The 20740-nt window shown below is 36.4% G+C and overlaps 1 protein-coding gene across 4 annotated transcripts in view; it reads right to left on the reverse strand.

Moving 5' to 3' along the window:
- Positions 1-20740, reverse strand: part of depdc5 (DEP domain containing 5, GATOR1 subcomplex subunit) — a 67672-nt gene that overhangs the window by 4079 nt on the left and 42853 nt on the right. For 2 of the 4 annotated variants that reach the window (XM_062070397.1, XM_062070396.1), the window contains exons 27-38: positions 19774-19934; positions 17359-17479; positions 17129-17296; positions 15135-15357; positions 14377-14504; positions 12442-12529; positions 12182-12279; positions 10446-10526; positions 9820-9952; positions 9246-9345; positions 1771-2013; positions 1532-1701 (exon numbers count right to left, since the gene is read on the reverse strand). In XM_062070397.1, the coding sequence (XP_061926381.1) occupies positions 1532-1701; positions 1771-2013; positions 9246-9345; positions 9820-9952; positions 10446-10526; positions 12182-12279; positions 12442-12529; positions 14377-14504; positions 15135-15357; positions 17129-17296; positions 17359-17479; positions 19774-19934 (1714 nt within the window). The remainder of the gene's footprint in view (positions 1-1531; positions 1702-1770; positions 2014-9245; positions 9346-9819; positions 9953-10445; positions 10527-12181; positions 12280-12441; positions 12530-14376; positions 14505-15134; positions 15358-17128; positions 17297-17358; positions 17480-19773; positions 19935-20740) is intronic. The other 2 variants (XM_062070400.1, XM_062070398.1) reach the window with 2 other exon arrangements.

Genomic DNA, 20740 nt, shown 5'->3' on the forward strand with positions numbered 1-20740 from the left:
AATTATAAAAATAAAAAATAAAGTATAATTTCTTTTTTATTTATATTTTTTTAGACATGTATCTTGCGCGCACGAGAAACTTTCCCGTGCGCACGAGAAACTTTTTATAAAATTTTAAAAAAATTATTATTATTTTTTAGACATGTATCTCGTGCGCACGAGAAACTTTCCTGTGCGCACGGAGATAGTTTATTTTTATAAAATTATAAAAATTTAAAAAAAAGTATAATTTCTTTTTTATTTTTTTTATTTTTTTTTTAGACATGTATCTCGTGCGCACGAGAAACTTTCTCGTGCGCACGAGATAGTTTATTTTTATAAAATTATAAAAATAAAAAAAAAGTATAATTTCTTTTTTTTTTTTTATTATTATTTTTTTAGACATGTATCTGGTGCGCACAAGAAACTTTCCCGTGCGCACGAGATAGTTTATTTTTATAAAATTATAAAAATAAAAAAAAAGTATAATTTCTTTTTTTTTTTTTATTATTATTTTTTTAGACATGTATCTGGTGCGCACAAGAAACTTTCCCGTGCGCACGAGATAGTTTATTTTTAGAAAATTATAAAAATTTAAAATTATTATTATTATTTTTTTTTTAGACATGTATCTCGTGTGTCAAAAAAAATTTAAAATAAAAAAAATCATACAAATTTTTTTCTCCCCCATGTCTCTTTAGGGGCTCCATAGAAACGGAATCGATATCAATAAAAAATGTCTCCGAATATAACATTCGATTTTATTTTTTTTCCTTCTTCGGAAGAAGCGGTTCGGCGGGAATGACACGCCAACAGTTAACCGTGTCAACTATCAAGTTTGGTTGCGCCATCTTGTTGTCTGGCGGGTGATTCTTGAATATGGAAGTCAAAATGAAGAAATTGTGGATAAAACAAGAAAAGTCCCACTTTTTTGGATTTTTTATTTATTTATTTATTTTTTTTAAAAATGGACCTTAGTCAGACCAACGAGGTCTGTAAATGATGCAAGGCGCTCGTCCCAACAAGACCGCTAACACCACGCTCACCCTTTAGAGCACAGCTGCCACTAAACCTGCAGAAAATAGTCTTCTCGGGTGTCTCTTTTGTTTACATTTTTCACTATTTTTCTTACACTTTATCAAGCATTTCTTACACATTCCTTATTTTTTCCACCTTCATTTTAAGAGGTCGTTAAGTTTATGTGATTTTACAATTTTGTTTACATTGATTGGAGTCTTTTTCCACGCTTGTGTTGACATTTCCTGATGATTTTAGCTTGTCCTGAAGAATTTGGAGCTAATCCTCCTTTTTCATTGTCCCATTTAAAGCAGCAGTTCCATTGGCAGCAAAACAGGCCCAGAGCATAATACTACCACCACCATGCTTGACGGTAGGAATGGTGTTCCTGGGATTTTCTCTTCCAAACATATTGCTGGGTATTGTGGCCAAACAGCTCCATTTTTGTTTCATCTGACCACAGAACTGGCGCTGGTTTTTCCTGCCATACGGGCCAGCCCTACCTAATATGGTGGCAGGAAGCAGGAGTACTTACCATCTCAAAGAGGACAGCTGCAGTCACAGCCATCCAGTGGAGTTTAATCTCAAAGGCGGTGTTGGTGGAGAAGTTGCCGTTGTAGTAACACGTGCACCACTCAGTGCGACCCCTGCGGTTGTTGGCGTCCACGTCCACTGTGACCGTCTTCTGCTCCGGGACTGTGGCAGCTGGACACACACCAGGTAGAAGAAAGCATTCTGATGATGTCGTTCACAACAACACAACAGATGAAGTACCTAGCAGTGCGGCGGACTGGCTGCGTCCTCCAAAGCTGCGACTGAAGGAGCTGTGTCTGCTGGCGTAGGAAGCGGGCCGGCTTGGCAACCAGGGCAGTAAGAAGGCCGGCAGGTCACATGACTGCTGCTCCTCCAACACAAAGGCCACCTCGAACCATTTCCTCTGGAACAGGGCAAAGTCTTCCAGGGCTGCAGTGGACCAGCCACAAGGCACGCTTGGTGCTGGCTGCGAGGTTTGACCTGCTGGAAGAGGAAGGAAATTGGGTAATTGTGTGAATTACCCAATTGTACACCAAAATGTATCTATTTATTATTATTATTCAACTTATTATTATTCTAAACCAGATTTTGGCTCTACCTTCCACATTTTTCACCCCATTCAAACCATACCAACTTCAAACTGCTCAGCCGATTCTGGAATTGCGGGCTTTCCCTCAACAAATTCCCAGAATTCCCAGAATTCCAGGTTTTCCAGGACATTTTTCCCCATTCAAAATGAATTGGCCATTTTTCAAACTTCCGCCATTTTCACATTTTTCAACCTATTCAAACCATTCCACCTTCAACACATTCCACCATCCTGGAAATTCAAACTACCCTTTTTCCCAAGTTAAAAAAAATTCCAGGATTTTCCAGAATTCCTGCTTTTCCAAAGCCCAATTTCCACCCTTTTTCTGGCGACGACTCCTTCCACATTTTTCAACCCACTTCAACATTTCCACCGTCAAAACATTCCTCTTAATCAGGACAAAAAATGAAGTTGTTTTTTTTAACTGGAAAAATTCCCCGTTTTACTGAAATTCCAGGAATTCCCTAATACCATTTCTCAATTAAACATGTCCAGTGTTTCCCATAAACTGCCAAGATACCTGTGGCGGTGGGGGCGTGGCTATGGGCGTGGTCACCATGACATTATCGAGTAATTTGCATAATTTACTACAATGATATGATTTTCTCTAAAAAGGCTCAAAAAATGTATACTTACTAATTAATAATAACAGTTTTGTTTTAAACGTCCATCCATCCATCCATTTTACAATATAATTACAACACTTTATGTACATATTTATATACAGATTTGAACAATAAGTTATTCACTGAAATATATTTATTAATTGTGGTTCTTACAAAAAATATATCTTATAAAATATAAAAGCTTAAATGTCTCTTAAAGCTCTGCCCCTTTAATTAGTGCATACTAAATAATTTAACTTTAGCCTACTACTACAAGCATATTATTTAGCAGCAACATAAAGTGAAACAGAGGCAGAGTGGTCCTGCCACAGTCAGTAACAAATAAACAGAAAACAGTAGTGGTCAAATACAAATAAGGCAACAAGAGAAGTATCCTCTATCCTCTTTTGTAAAGTAAATCTGAACAGCCTATATGGGCATCTACATCTACTATATGATTTCCCTTAGAAGATGGACAGGACAAAAAATAAAAAATAAAAAAAATTAAAAAAAATTTTTTTTCATTTTTATTTTTTTTTATTTGTGGCGGACGTAATTCTTTTGTGGCGGGCCGCCACAAATAAGTGAATGTGTGGGAAACACTGATGTCACTACTTCAACATTTCACTACAGATTTCGAAAAATGTCAACAGCAACCATTTCAACTCATTCTGACCATTCAAGTTTTTTACCATTTAAAAAAAAATTCCCGCTTTTCCCAAAATTCCCAAATTTTTGGGAAATCCCCATTGAAATGAATGTGACATTCTTCAAAGTTCCACAACTTCCACATTTTTCATCTGATTCAAACTGTTCCAACTTCAAAATATTCAGCCTGTTCTGGAATTGTGTGCTCTACTTCAACTATTCTAAAAAGAAATTCCCAGATTTCCTTTTTTTTGGTGCATTTTCCCCATTCAAAATGAATTGGCCATTTTTCAAACTTCCACCATTTTCACATTTTTCAACCTATTCAAACCATTCCACCTTCAACACATTCCACCATCTTGGAAATTTAAACTACCCTTTTTCCCAAGTTTAAAAAAATTCCAGGATTTTCCAGAATTCCTGCTTTTCCAAAGCCCTATTTTCACCCTTTTTTCTGGCGACTATTCCTTCCACATTTTTCAACCCACTTCAACCTTTCTACCCTCAAAACATTCCTCTTAATCAGGACAAAAAAACAAAGTTGTTTTTTGAACTGGAAACATTCCCGGTTTTACAGAAATTCCAGGAATTTCATAATGCCATTTCTCAATTAAACATGTTACTACTTCAACATTTCTGGACAGACTTGGAAAATTTCAACACCAACCATTTCAACTCATTCTGACCATTCAAGTTTTTTACCATTTACAAAAAAAATTCCCGCTTTTCCCGAAATTCCCAAATTTTGGGGAAATTACCATTAAAATCAATGTGACATTCTTCAAAGTTCCACAACTTCCACATTTTTCATCTGATTCAAACTGTTCCAACTTCAAAATATTCAGCCTGTTCAGGAATTGTGTGCTCTACTTCAACAATTCTAAAAAAAAATTCCCAGATTTCCCATAAAAATTTTTTTAATGCATTTTCCCCATTCAAAATGAATTGGCCATTTTTCAAACTTCTACCATTCTCACATTTTTCAACCTATTCAAACCATTCGACCTTCAACACATTCCACCATCCTGGAAATTCAAACTACCCTTTTTCCCAAGTTTAAAAAAATTCCAGGATTTTCCAGAATTCCTGCTTTTCCAAAGCCCTATTTTCACCCTTTTTTCTGGCGACTATTCCTTCCACATTTTACAACCCACTTCAACCTTTCTACCCTCAAAACATTCCTCTTAATCAGGACAAAAAAACTAAGTTGTTTTTTGAACTGGAAAAATTCCCGGTTTTACAGAAATTCCAGGAATTTCATAATGCCATTTCTCAATTCAACATTTCTGGACAGATTTGGAAAATTTCAACACCAACCATTTCAACTCATTCTGACCATTAAAGTTGTGTTTACCATTTTCCCAAAATTCCCAAATTTTGGGGAAATCCCCATTGAAATGAATGTGACATTCTTCAAAGTTCCACAACTTCCACATTTTTCATCTGATTCAAACTGTTCCAACTTCAAAATATTCAGCCTGTTCTGGAATTGTGTGATCTACTTCAACAATTCTAAAAAAAAAATCCCAGATTTCCCATAATTTTTTTTTTTTTAATGCATTTTCCCCATTCAAAATGAATTGGCCATTTTTCAAACTTCCACCATTTTCACATTTTTCAACCTATTCAAACCATTCCACCTTCAACACATTCCACCATCCTGGAAATTCAAACTACCCTTTTTCCCAAGTTAAAAAAAATTCCAGGATTTTCCAGAATTCCTGCTTTTCCAAAGCCCTATTTTCACCCTTTTTTCTGGCGACTATTCCTTCCACATTTTTCAACCCACTTCAACCTTTCTACCCTCAAAACATTCCTCTTAATCAGGACAAAAAAACTAAGTTGTTTTTTGAACTGGAAAAATTCCCGGTTTTACAGAAATTCCAGGAATTTCATAATGCCATTTCTCAATTAAACATGTTACTACTTCAACATTTCTGGACAGACTTGGAAAATTTCAACACCAACTATTTCAACTCATTCTGACCATTCAAGTTTTTTACCATTTACAAAAAAAATTCCCGCTTTTCCCGAAATTCCCAAATTTTGGGGAAATTACCATTAAAATCAATGTGACATTCTTCAAAGTTCCACAACTTCCACATTTTTCATCTGATTCAAACTGTTCCAACTTCAAAATATTCAGCCTGTTCAGGAATTGTGTGCTCTACTTCAACAATTCTAAAAAAAAATTCCCAGATTTCCCATAATTTTTTTTTAAATGCATTTTCCCCATTCAAAATGAATTGGCCATTTTTCAAACTTCTACCATTCTCACATTTTTCAACCTATTCAAACCATTCCACCTTCAACACATTCCACCATCCTGGAAATTCAAACTACCCTTTTTCCAAGTTTAAAAAAATTCCAGGATTTTCCAGAATTCCTGCTTTTCCAAAGCCCTATTTTTACCCTTTTTTCTGGCGACGACTCCTTCCACATTTTTCAACCCACTTCAACATTTCCACCGTCAAAACATTCCTCTTAATCAGGACAAAAAACAAAGTTGTTTTTTGAACTGGAAAAATTCTCGAAATTCCAGGAATTTCGTAATGCCATTTCTCAATTAAACATGTCACTACTTCAACATTTCTCCACCGATTTGAAAAATTTCAACACCAACCATTTCAACTCATTCTGACCATTCAAGGTTTTTACAATTTTCAAATAAATTCCTGCTTTTCCCGAAATTCCCAATTTTTTCTGAAATTCGTTTTGAAATGAATGGGACATTCTTCAAAGTTCCACAACTTCCACATTTTTCATCTGATTCAAACTGTTCCAACTTCAAAATATTTAGCCTGTTCAGGAATTGTGTGCTCTTCTTCAACTATTCTAAAAAAAAATTCCCAGATTTCCCATAATTCCTTTTTTTTGTGCATTTCCCCATTCAAAATGAATTGGCCATTTTTCAAACTTTCACAATTCCCACATTCTTCAACACATTCAACTCATCCTCGATATTCAAACTACAATTTTTCCACATTCAACAAATTTCCAGGAATTCCAGTTTTTTGGTAACCTATTTCCACTTGTAAGTTCGACTACTCCTATCACATTTTTCAACCGTTCCACCATCAAAACACTCCTCATATTCAGGACAAAAACCAAGTTGGTTAAGGAACTAGAAAAATTCCCGGTTTTCCCAAAATTCCAGGAATTTCTCAATTAAAACTGTTACTAATTCAACATTTCTTGACCGATTTAAACAATTCTAACACCCACCAATTCAGCTCATTCAGGACATTCATGCTCCTAATCATTTAAAAAAAAAAAATTCCTGCTTTTCCCAAAATTTCCAGAAGTTCCCATTGAAATGAATTTGCCATTTTTCAAACTTCCACAATTCCCACATTCTTCAACTCATTCAACACATTCAACTCATGCTCAACATTCAAGCTACCATTTTTCCACATTCGACGAATTTCCAGGAATTCCTGTTTATTGGTAACCTATTTCCACCCGTAAATTCGACTACTCCTTTCACATTTTTCAGCCGTTCCACCATCAAAACACTCCTCATATTCAGGACAAAAACCAAGTTGGTTAAGGAACTAGAAAAATTCCCGGTTTTCCCAAAATTCCAGGAATTTCTCAATTAAAGACTGTTACTAAATCAACATTTCTTGACCGATTTAAACAATTCCAACACCAACCAATTCAGCTCATTCAGGACATTCATGCTCCTAAGCATTTTCAAAAAAAATCCTGCCTTTCCCAAAATTTCCAGGAAGTTCCCATTCAAAATAAGTTGGCCATTTTTCAAACTTCCACAACTCCCACATTCTTTAAACCATTCAAACCATTCCACCTTCAACACATTCCACCATTCTGGAAATTCAAACTACCCTTTTTCCGAGTTCAAAAAAATTCCTGATTTTCCCGAAATTCCTTAATACCATTTACAACTTCAACATTTCTTGCCCGATTTAAACAATTCCAACACCAACCAATTCAGCTCATTCATGCTCCTAATTATTTTCAAAAAATCCTGCTTTTCCCAAAATTCCAGGAAGTTCCCAATGAAATGAATGGGACATTTTTCCAAGTTGCACAATTCCCACATTTTGCAACCTATTCAAACCATTCCAACATTAACACAATCAACTCATCCTCAACATTCAAACTACCATTTTTCTACATTCGACAAATTTCCAGGAATTCCTGTTTATTGGTAACCTAATTCCACCCATAAGTTCGACTACTCCTTTCACATTTTTCAACCGTTCCACCATCAAAACACTCCTCATATTCAGGACAAAAACCAAGTTGGTTAAGGAACGAGAAAAATTCCCGGTTTTCCCAAAATTCCAGGAATTTCTCAATTAAAAACTGTTACTACTTCAACATTTCTTGCCCGATTTAAACAATTCCAACACCAACCAATTCAGCTCATTCAGGACATTCATGCTCCTAAGCATTTTCAAAAAAATCCTGCTTTTCCCAAAATTTCCAGGAAGTTCCCATTGAAATGAATTGGCCATTTTTCAAACGTCCACAATTCCCACATTCTTCAACCCATTCAACTCATCCTCGACATTCAAACTACCATTTTTCCACATTCGACAAATTTCCAGGAATTCCTGTTTTTTGGTAACCTATTTCCACCCGTAAGTTCGACTACTCCTTTCACATTTTTCAACCGTTCCACCATCAAAACACTCCTCATATTCAGGACAAAAACCAAGTTGGTTAAGGAACTAGAAAAATTCCCGGTTTTCCCAAAATTCCAGGAATTTCTCAATTAAAACTGTTACTAATTCAACATTTCTTGACCGATTTAAACAATTCCAACACCAACCAATTCAGCTCATTCAGGACATTCATGCTCCTAATCATTTTTTTTTAAAAAAATCCTGCTTTTCCCAAAATTTCCAGGAAGTTCCCATTGAAATGAATTGGCCATTTTTCAAACTTCCACAATTCCCACATTCTTCAACCCATTCAAACTACCATTTTTCCACATTCGACAAATTTCCAGGAATTCCTGTTTTTTGGTAACCTATTTCCACCCGTAAGTTCGACTACTCCTTTCACATTTGTCAACCGTTCCACCATCAAAACACTCCTCATATTCAGGACAAAAACCAAGTTGGTTAAGGAACTAGAAAAATTCCCGGTTTTCCCAAAATTCCAGGAATTTCTCAATTAAAGACTGTTACTAAATCAACATTTCTTGACCGATTTAAACAATTCCAACACCAACCAATTCAGCTCATTCAGGACATTCATGCTCCTAAGCATTTTCAAAAAAAATTCTGCCTTTCCCAAAATTTCCAGGAAGTTCCCATTCAAAATGAGTTGGCCATTTTTCAAACTTCCACAATTCCCACATTCTTTAAACCATTCAAACCATTCCACCTTCAACACATTCCACCATTCTGGAAATTCAAACTACCCTTTTTCCGAGTTCAAAAAAATTCCTGATTTTCCCGAAATTCCTTAATACCATTTACTACTTCAACATTTCTTGCCCGATTTAAATAATTCCAACACCAACCAATTCAGCTCATTCAGGACATTCATGCTCCTAATCATTTTCAAAAAATCCTGCTTTTCCCAAAATTCCAGGAAGTTCCCAATGAAATGAATGGGACATTTTTCCAAGTTGCACAATTCCCACATTTTTCAACCTATTCAAACCATTCCAACATCAACACTTTCCACTCATCCTGGACATTCTAACTAACACTTTCCCAAGTTATCATTTCAGTTCAGTGTCAGCTCTTCAACATTCAAACTATTCTTACATTCCTACTACATTCTGTCAGCATTTCACTTCAACTTCAGCATTGGAGCGTTCACACCTCTTCTAGGTTCAATGGTAGAATCGAGATAAAGGTATTGGCTAGGATGTAGCAGAGTATATTTACCATCCTTCTCCGCCACGATCCTGTATATGTAGAAGCCATAAACAAAGGTCCGCATAGCATCTCCAGATGCATGAGCCACCAAACCTTCATCCAGCATTTTCTAAAATGACAAAAGAGCAAAACAATATGATTAAACAGTTAAAGTAGTTGTTCAGGACAATGTCTCTAGGAAGACCTTGGTGGGAAACACAGACTAACTTATCATGAAGATATGGCAGAAATAAAAGGGGATGATCTATAAATTGAGAGAACATTTTCCAAGAAGGGAAAACATGTGTTACAAAAGCAAAAATGAGTGAGAAAGCAGATGTGGTGAAGTTATTTCTAGAAACACACCAGTTGTGGGCTTGGTGATACCAAGTTAGGATGACATTTTGAAATATTTAAAGTCAATTTAGAATTTTCTGTAATCCAAAGACTTTGGAGATGATTTATTAGTCAATACCTCCATACATGCAAGGCATACGGAAGAACCGAGACGCCACATTTCCCCAGCTCAATGAGCTCTATGAGCGACACCGGTTTGTTGTTTCAAAGGAAAAATGACATGTCAATCAAGACAGTTGATGCTTACCTGCATGATATCCACAGCCATGTTCTGTGTGACCACACCCTCAACGTTGGTGACCAGCCAGTGGATGACCTCGGCGCTTATGAAGCAGTTGAGGGGCAGACCTCTCTGCTCGGGCAGCAGCAGCACACCTGTGCTATGTCAGCATGGAACATAGGAAACATCTCATTAACCACATAGACTTCTTTATCCCCACCACTGTACACACATGCAGTCCTGCTCAAAAGTGTACGTACACTCGTAAAGAACATCATGTCATGGCTGTCTTGAGTTTACAATCATTATTATTTTTTTGTGATAGAGCACATACTTGTTGGTCACAAAAAACATTCATGAAGTTTGCTTCTTCAATGAATTTATTATGGCTCTACTGAAAATGTGAGGGTCAAAAGTATACATACAGCAATGTTAATATTTGCTTACATGTCCCTTGGCAAGTTGACCTGCAATAAGGCGCTTTTGGTAGCCATCCACAAGCTTCTGCTTGACCACTTAAATTGCTGCAGTTCAGCTAAATGTGTTGCTTTTCCTGACATGGACTTGTTTCTTCAGCATTGTCCACACGTTTGCCATGAAAGTGTGAAGCATGGAAGTATTTGACTTGAGAGCCAGCGAGGGAGGGGACTTACGTGGGATGTTTAATGGCCTGCAGGATCTCCGGCAGTGTTGAGGAGGAGGACAGAGACAGGTCGCCCACCAAAGACTGCCCACTGCACACATATAATAACATCAACTGCAGACAACAAATAACATCAACTGCAGACAACAAATAAAGTGCAGACTGCCAACAAACAACATAAAGAACTGTTACTGACAGTGGTGGGAAATGGCTCATAGTTCACGTGTTGTAAAGTGACAAATTTTCCCTAATTTTCTAAAGTGTTGTAAGCATTATATCCCGCCCTCTTCCTGTTTTGAGCAAGGAAACTATGCCCCACATAAACAAAAAATCCCGACTTTTTGACGGAAAAAAATTCAGATTTTTTGACGAAAAAAATCCATCCTTTTTGACAGCAAAAATACAGACTTTTTGGTCGAAAAAAAAATCCTGATTCATTGACAGAAAAAAATCTAGACTTTTTGACAGAAAAAATGCTGACTTTTTAACAGAAAAAATGCTGACTTTTTGACAGAAAAAATCCAGACTTTTTAACAGAAAAAATGCTGACTTTTTGACAGAAAAAAATCCAGACTTTTTGACAGAAAAAATCCAGATTTTTGGACAGAAAAAAATCCAGATTTTTGGACAGAAAAATCTAGACTTTGTCAGAAAAAATGTTGATTTATTGACAGAAAAAAATCTCTATTTATCGACAGAAAAAAATCTCGATTTTTTTTGACAGAAAAAATCTCGATTTTTTTTTACAGAAAAAAATCTGATTTTTTGACAGAAAAAAATCTGATTTGACAGAAAAAAATCCAGACTTTTTGACAGAAAAAAATCCAGACTTTTTGACGGAAAAAGTCCCGAGTTTTTGACAGAAAAAATCACGAGTTTTTGATGGAAAAAATCAGGCGTTTTTGACGGAAAAAATCCAGATTTTCTGACGGTAAAAACCCCAATTTTTCGACGGAAAAAATCCCTATTTTTTGACAGAAAAAATCCTGACTTTTTAACAGAAAAAAATCCCGACTTTTTAACAGAAAAAATCGAGATTTTTGGATGGAAAAAATCCAGATTTTTTGACAGAAAAAAATCTAGATTTTTGGAAAGAAAAAATTCAGACTTTGTCAGAAAAAATTTTGATTTATTGACAGAAAAAAATTTCTATTTATCGACAGAAAAAAATCTCGATTTTTTGGACAGAAAAAAATCCAGACTTTTTGACAGAAAAAAATCCAGACTTTTTGACAGAAAAAAATCCAGACTTTTTGACAGAAAAAAATCCAGACTTTTTGACAGAAAAAAATCCAGACTTTTTGACAGAAAAACCCCCAGACTTTTAGACAGAAAAAAACCCAGACTTTTAGACAGAAAAAAATCCAGACTTTTTGACAGAAAAAGTCCCGAGTTTTTGACAGAAAAAATCACGAGTTTTTGATGGAAAAAATCAGGCGTTTTTGACGGAAAAAATCCAGATTTTCTGACGGTAAAAATCCCAATTTTTCGACGGAAAAAATCCCAGATTTTTCGACGGAAAAAATCCCTATTTTTTGACAGAAAAAATCCTGACTTTTTAACAGAAAAAAATCCCGACTTTTTAACAGAAAAAAATCCAATTTTTTGACAGAAAAAAATCCAGACTTTTTGACAGAAAAAAATCCAGATTTTTTGACAGAAATAAACCAGAAAAAAAATCCAGATTTTTTGACAGAAAAAAAATCACGACTATTTGACAGAAAAAAATCCCGCCTTTAAGTGTACCTGGGGTCAAATGCAGTCTCTCCCACAGAATGTGCCACTGCAGCTGTCAGTCCTGCTGGAAGTCCCTTGTCCACACCTTCAACGTGTTCAGCAGGCAACTATAGAATAGCAAACACTTCACATTATTTCCCATCCAATGTGCAAATACATAACATTAATTGCTAAAATATAAACCAACCAACCAAAGCCTCGCTGAATAGTCATACTTTGGTATGAAGGTGTTTAGTATAACAAGTCTAACGTTGAAAAAAGAGGCTGACCTTGCGTGGACTTTCTGCTGTGACCACACTGGACAGTTCAATAATGGAGGTGAAGGGCCTCGCCTTCTGCTGCTGCTCCTCCAATGTTCTGTCAAAGTCAAGAAAAGGCTGTGAATGACAACTCCTGGCTCCAGTGTAAATGTTTGGACTCACATGCCCAGATGACACCTCTCCATATTGGATTGGAGTGTAAACTTATATCTTAGATCTTCTACCTTTTGCTCTTGGCCATGGTCCTGGGCCTCTACAAGTTGGTCAAATAGTTTTGTATTGTGCCGCTTTTGGCCCTTGTGCTGCTTTGTATCATTTAGTATCTCGACACACATGATCACAGATGACCTACAATTGTTGCAGTCTAAATTAGGGGTGTCCAAAGTTTTGTCAGCCCGCAGCATATTTTAAAAAAAACAGTAAAAATGTCAGCAAAAAGAGCAAAAAGACAATGTAATGAGAAAAAGCTGAAGTTCTGATACTACTAATTTGCTGTCCACTGCTCGAGTTTTGTTGGCCCACAGCAAACTGTCGGGAAAAAATGTAAAAATTGAAGATAAAAGAGCGAAAACATTTTTTATGTCATGTAAAAAAGCTGAAATTTTGATACTAATAACAATATACTTTGTCACCTATAACACAAAATTGTCTTTAAATACTGTCTTTATTTTTATTTATTTTTTTAGAAAGTTTACACACCTCATCTAAAATATTAGAATTTCTCAAAATAAAAATAAAATGTTAACTACAGTCAGTTTAAAATAAAGAAAATAATACTATTAACTAATTATTTATCAAATTGACAAATGAAAATAACTACAATAATAAACACTATTAAAAGTATAATAATTAATAATTTTGTAAAGCAGAATGTTTGACAGTAGGTTGAGCAGTTACACAATCATAACATCATTATTACAATTTATTATCATTATATTCTTACAGGAAAAGGCCCACAAAATATTGTTGGAAGAAACAATGTATTGAGAAATAGATGAAATGTTGATACTAATAAATAATAATATACATTGTCACAAATTGTGTCTTTAAATATCGTCTTTATTTTTATTATTATTTTTTACAAAGTTTAGACACCCCTCATCTAAAATATTAGAATTTCTCAACAACAACAAAAAGTAAACCACAGTCAGTTTAAAATAACAAAATACTTTGAAATAAGGAATTAATTAATTTGACAAATTAAAAGCAGAATATTTGACACTAGGTTGTCCAGTTACACAGTTGTGACATTATTTTTTATAATTTATTATCATTATATTCTTACAGGAAAAGGCCCACAAAATATTGTTGGAAAAAACAACAGTAAAAATGTAAGAAAAAGAAATAGCGAAAAAAACTATGTATTGAGAAAAAGCTGAAATTTTGATACTAATAAATAATATTATATATATATACATCTATTTATTTATTTTTACTTCTGGTTCTGTGTATGTGGCTTACGTACACACCTACCTCTGGTTCTGTGTATGTGGGATAGGTGCACACCTACCTCTGGTTCTGTGTATGTGGCTTACGTACACACCTACCTCTGGTTCTGTGTATGTGGGATAGGTGCACACCTACCTCTGGTTCTGTGTATGTGGCTTACGTGCACACCTACCTCTGGTTCTGTGTATGTGGCTTACGTGCACACCTACCTCTGGTTCTGTGTATGTGGCTTACGTGCACACCTACTTCTGGTTCTGTGTATGTGGGATAGGTGCACACCTACCTCTGGTTCTGTGTATGTGGGATAGGTGCACACCTACCTCTGGTTCTGTGTATGTGGGATAGGTGCACACCTACCTCTGGTTCTGTGTACAGTATGTGGCTTACGTGCACACCTACCTCTGGTTCTGTGTATGTGGCTTACGTGCACACCTACCTCTGGTTCTGTGTATGTGGCTTACGTGCACACCTACCTCTGGTTCTGTGCACACCTACCTCTGGTTCTGCTCCATCTCCAGCAAAGCCGACAACGCCGACGTTCCTTTCTTGCCTTGCAGAGGTGTCACGTGCTCAGAAGGATACGACAGATGAGAATTCATGGCCTTCATTGGATTGCCTTTCTGCTGTGTCAAAACAAACACGACTTCGTTATATGTGACCAGGTTTGTTGACTTTTTGGGCTGGTTTCATTTTTTTGTTTTCTGCGCCATGACTAGGGAAGGTTGTTTGGATTAGGTCATATAAGTATAATAGTTATTATAAATGGATATGAAGAGTATGTGAAAGTTCAACTCATACCTTGTTTACTTCCGTTATGACCTCTTTATAGTTTTGTAGTTGATCAGAAATATCAAGCAGCTAAAATGTGTCAAACATGGATAAGTGTGGGGAGTGTTTAGCATTTTTCCCATCATGCTTTGTCATGGGTGTAATTCTGAATTTTATTATGGCGCATGGACATTTTTTAGAATATCCACAAATTGTGTTGTATGGTGTTATGTGTGACCATGTCTATTGGCTAGGTTTTTTGTTTTTTTTCACCATGACTAGGGAATGTTGTTTGTATTGGGTCATATAAGTAAATGCTGCCCTTGGTTACATTCATAGCACGATCAGTGATAGACCTGAAATACTCATACTTAAGTACCATCCAAGCACCAATACGGTTTTAAAATGGAAAACCCCGTCACTGGCCTTGCTGGAGACAGGTGAGAGAGTTTTAAAAAATGCGGTTGCATTTTTCAGACACTCACTCTGATGATTCTGTCGGATCGATGACGTCGTCGAATGCGGTTGAGTCCCTCCAAGAAGCGGATAAAACCATCCAACAGGACCCAATCGCCATTGGCGGCCATCCCTGTGGCGGCTCCGTCGCCGTACACATCCCAGTGGCCGTCACCGTCGGCCACACGTCGAGCGCCACCCGCTGGAAGCAAGAGGAACCTGGTCCTCCAGAACTTAAGCGAGTCGATCAAACTAGGGGAGGCAGAGGAAAGGCGAAAGAAATTAACGATGCTCATTTTTGGAGGTAAAGTTCAACGGGTCTCTGGCAGCGCCCGTAAATTCCAGACTATAAAACGCTAGTTTTTTCCTATGCTTTGACCCCTGCGGGTTAAAAAAAAATCCAGACTTGTTCACAGAAAAAATCCAGACTTTTTGACAACAAAAAATACAGACTTTTTGACAGAAAAAAATACAGACTTTTTGACAGAAAAAAATGCAGACTTTTTGACAACAAAAAATACCGACTTTTCGACAGAAAAAAATACAGACTTTGACAGGAAAAAATCCCGACTTTTCGACAGGAAAAAATCCCGACTATTTGACAGAAAAAAATCCCGATTTTTTGACAGAAAAAAATCCCGACTATTTGACAGAAAAAAATCCAGACTTTTTGACAGAAAAAAATCCCGACTTTTTGACAGAAAAAAATCCCGACTTTTTGACAGAAAAAATCCCGACTTTTTGACAGAAAAAATCCCAATTTTTTGACAGAAAAAATCCCAATTTTTTCACAGAAAAAAATCCCGGCTTTTTCACAGAAAAAAATCCCTACTATTTGATGTAAAAAATCCCTACTATTTGACGCAAAAAAATCCAGACTATTTGACGTAAAAAATCCCTACTATTTGAGGGAAAAAAATCCCGACTATTTGACAGAAAAAAATACTGACTTTTTGACAGGATAAAAATCCCGATTTTTTGACAGAAAAAAATCCCTACTATTTGACGGAAAAAATACAGACTTTTTGACGGAAAAAAATCCCGACTTTGACAGAAAAAATCCTGACTTTTTGACGGAAAAAATCCAGATTTTTTGACAGAAAAAAATACAAATGTTTTGACTAAAAAAAATACAAATGTTTTGACTAAAAAAAATCCCGATTTTGACAGAAAAAAATACAGACTTTTTGACAGGAAAAAAATCCCGATTTTTTGACAGAAAAAAATCCTGACTATTTGACGGAAAAAAATCCAGATTTTTTGGACAGAAAAAAAATCCCGGATTTTGAACAGAAAAAAATCCAGACTATTTGACGGAAAAAAATCCTGATTTTTTGGACAGGAAAAAAATCCCGGATTTTGAACAGAAAAAAATCCAGACTTTTTGACAGGAAAAAATCCTGATTTTTTGACGGAAAAAAATCCCGATTTTTTGGACAGAAAAAAATCCCGGATTTTGAACAGAAAAAAATTCAGACTATTTGACGGAAAAAAATCCAGACTATTTGACGGAAAAAAATCCAGATTTTGAACAGAAAAAAATCCAGACTATTTGACGGAAAAAAAATCCATATTTTTTGACAGAAAAAAAATCCAGATTTTTCGACAGAAAAAAATCCAGATTTTTCGACAGAAAAAAATCCAGACTTTTTGACAAAAAAAAATCCAGACTTTTTCACAGAAAAAAATCCCGACTATTTGATGTAAAAGTTGAGTTAAAGTTCAACTAGTCTCTGGCAACTCCCGTAAAGTGTAGGTACACTATTGACCACCACTGTACATACAGAAAAATAATATTTTCCCTAAAACTGAGTAGGTGTGCTCTATAGTCCGGAAAATACTGTAAATCAAAACACAAATTAAATGAAAGAGAAAAACTGCAACTTTTTTTTCCCTTGACAAATAATGGGCATTTAAATCTGATGCAAAGACTTTAGGCACCATTAAACATTAAAAAGATGTGATTTCAGCAGCATGACTCTAAAGCCTTTATGAACACTAAGTGAATATTTAAACGTCGTACCTGAAGTCTTCTGATCCAGTGGAGCATATATACTGGTCCAGGTAATTCCACTTGTATTCCTCTGGTCTCTCATGGGCAAACTCCACCCAGCAAGACACAAAAAGAGCATCCAGATGTACGGGACACAGGCTGTAGGTGTACTGGATGTGACCCGACTCGTAGGGATATCTGCAACGTACGGCCATTGTTTGTGTCGGGGCAATGACGACATACCACAATCCGGAACTTACTTTGGCAAGTAGCGGGTGACAGTGATGATCTTGTCTTTCAGGCAGACTTTATGGAAGGTTCGGCCCATGCTGAGCCAGTAAACGCTCTCTTCTTCCTCCATCCGACGCAGTGATACCAAACCTTTTCCAAACAGCCAGACGTTAGTTGACATAGACTGTCCGTTGGGAGGGCCAAGCCCAGACAAAGGAGAGAGTTGCATCAGGCGTAAACAACTATGTTGCCATGGAAAAGCCGAAGGATAACAACATAGACTCAACATAGGCTTCCATATCACCCGCTTTGGAGCCATTAATGGTTCCTTAAATGACTTTATACAAACAAGAATTGGGTGAACAAAGTCAAAATTGCATACACCTAAATATCATTTCCATTGACACGAGCAAAGGATCAAACGATGCAATGGAACAGGTCCTATACTTGATCAAAAAAAGATCTGGCGAGTGATATCAAGGATTATCTGTCGGTCGTGTTCCCAGACTTATCCAACTATTGTGCTCCAGACGACGTTATACACCACAAAACAGATGGAAACTTGGAAAAGCATGTTGTTTCAACCTTGTATTTGGGTTGTTGAATATTGGTTGGGAAATGACCAAAATTCAATGGTCAAATCAACGTCACAACCCAACATTGATTAAAGGTTGTCAAAAAGCATGTTGTTTCAACGTTGTATTTGTCAAGTAGAATATTGGTTGGAAAATGACCAAAGTTCAATGGTCAAATCAACGTCAGAACCCAACATTAATTAAACATTGTCAAAAAGCATGTTGTTTCAACGTTGTAGAATATTGGTTAGGAAATGACCAAAATTCAATGATGAAATCAACGTCAGAACCCAACATTGATTAAACGTTGTCAAAAAGCATGTTGTTTCAACGTTGTATTTGTGTTGTAGAATATTGGTTGGGAAATGACCAAAGTTCAATGGTCAAATCAACGTCAGAACCCAACATTGATTAAACATTGACAAAAAGCATGTTGTTTCTACGTTATGATTGAGTTGTTCAATGTCAGGACCTAATTTAACAAGTTCTCAACGTTGTTTCAATGTATTGCTGGGAACCCTGCGGCTTATAAGAACAAGAATTGGGTGAACAAGTTGGAATTGACTTTGGAGTCAAAATTGCATACACCTAAATAGAATTTCCATTGATACGAGCCAAGATCAAACTATGCAATGGAACAGATCCTATACTTCATCAAAAAAAGATTTGAGGAGTGATATCAAGGATTATCTGTCGGTCGCCTTCCCAGACTTATCCAACTATTGTGCTCCAGACGCCATTCTACACCACAAAACAGATGGAAACTTGGAAAAGCATGTTGTTTCAACCTTGTATTTGTGTTGTAGAATATTGGTTGGGAAATGACCAAATTTCAATGGTCAAATCAACGTCACCACCAGTGTTTCCCACACATTCATTTATTTGTGGCGGCCCGTCACGAAAGAATTAAGGCCGCCACATGTCCAGCTTCATATAGTTGATGTAGATGCCCATATCGGCTGTTCAGATTTACTTTACAAAAGAGAAGTGTAGGATCAAGATTTTTGGAGCTCTTTGTTCAGTGGATCAGATGTTTGATGAAGCTTTGTGTCTGTCTACCACCACTACTGTTTTCTGTTTATTTGTTACTGACTGTGGCAGGACACCTCTGCCTCTGTTTCACTTTATGTTGCTGGTAAATAATATGGTTGTAGTAGTAAATTATTTAGTATGCACTAATTAAAGGGGCAGAGCTTTAAGAGACATTTTAGCTTTTATATTTTTATAAGATATATTTTTTGTAAGAACCACAATTAATAAATATATTTCAGTGAATAACTTATTGTTCAAATCTGTATATAAATATGTACATAAAGTGTTGTAATTATATTGTAAAATGGATGGATGGACGTTTAAAACAAAACTGTTATTATTAATTAGTAAGTATACATTTTTTGAGCCTTTTTAGAGAAAATCATATCATTGTAGTAAATTATGTAAATTACTCGATGATGTCATGGTGACCACGCCCATAGCCACGCCCCCACCGCCACAGGTATCTTGGCAGTTTATTGGAAACACTGACAACCCAACATTGATTAAACGTCGTCAAAAAGCATGTTGTTTCAACATTGCATTTGTGTTGTAGACTATCGGTTGGGAAATGACCACATTTCAATGTCAAATCAATGTTAGAACCCAACATTGTACAAACGTTGTATTTGTGTTGTAGAATATTGGTTGGGAAATGACCAAAGATTCATTTATGATTGTTTATCAAAATATAACTGCAGATGTCAACATTGTGTATGTGCTGAAAGATTCATTCATGATAGTTTATCAAAAACTGATCTCACGCTGGCTGGGTAACAAAGTTAGCCGTGTGAACACATCACATTATAAACACAAATGTATTTTCATGTAACAAACCTCTGCTGTACAAAGGACTGCTGCCCAGGGGCGTGGTCACAGTGGGCTGGGATTTCCTCTTGTTGCTTAGGACAATGATCTGGTAGCCCTGCATCAACCTCTGACAGATGAACTCTTCAAATACTTGATTGGCAGTCATCACAGGAGCGTCATCTTCCCGCCTGGCAGGAACAACACAACACATTCAAACACCCGTATAAAGTGTGGTGCAGGCATATGTGTCAAACATCTTTGGCTTATTAATTATGGCGGACCAACTACGATAATTTAGCTCCGGCCTACATGTCACACTAAGGGTGGCCGTAAAAACACCGCCAACACTGTCATAAACCGGTGCCACATAGTGAGACCACACTACACAACAACGACAAACACATTTCGGGAGAATATTCGCACCGCAACACAACAGAACACATTCCCAGAATTCCTTGCAGCACCAACTCCTCTGGGACGCTACAGTCATTTTCCCTCGCTTCCCGCCGGGCTGTTAGATGGAGACAGGTGTGGACAATATTGGAGACACTTCTCCCCACACTAAAAGTAAACGGCGAAGGAGGAAAAACTATAGGATGTTGCTTTCTTTTTGACAATACAGCGTCCATCAGCTGCTGTGACTGAGAGTTAATGAGGTGAGGAAACACCTTTTTTTGTTGTTGTTGGCCAAACTGTTGTACTGAACCACTAGCGAGGCGTCGGAGACGAACACATCTTGTTTATTAGACTTTATCTTCATTAGCCAAACTGCTTTGTGTTTTATTTTGATTTCAAAAAGTAAACGCCACCTTGTTTTTTTTTACATTACTTGTGTTTTTTTTCACGTCACAAAATTTGACATTTTGTTTATGTTTTATTGTGTGTAGTTAATTCCTATACGACATATTTCTGCTCAAACTCTTAATGGATCTGTCCCGATACATCATCTACATCAGTGTTTTGCAACCTTTTTTGAGCCAAGGCACATTTTTTG

This window comes from Entelurus aequoreus, linkage group LG14, assembly GCF_033978785.1.
Source record: "Entelurus aequoreus isolate RoL-2023_Sb linkage group LG14, RoL_Eaeq_v1.1, whole genome shotgun sequence".
NCBI classification, from domain to species: Eukaryota; Metazoa; Chordata; class Actinopteri; order Syngnathiformes; family Syngnathidae; genus Entelurus; species Entelurus aequoreus.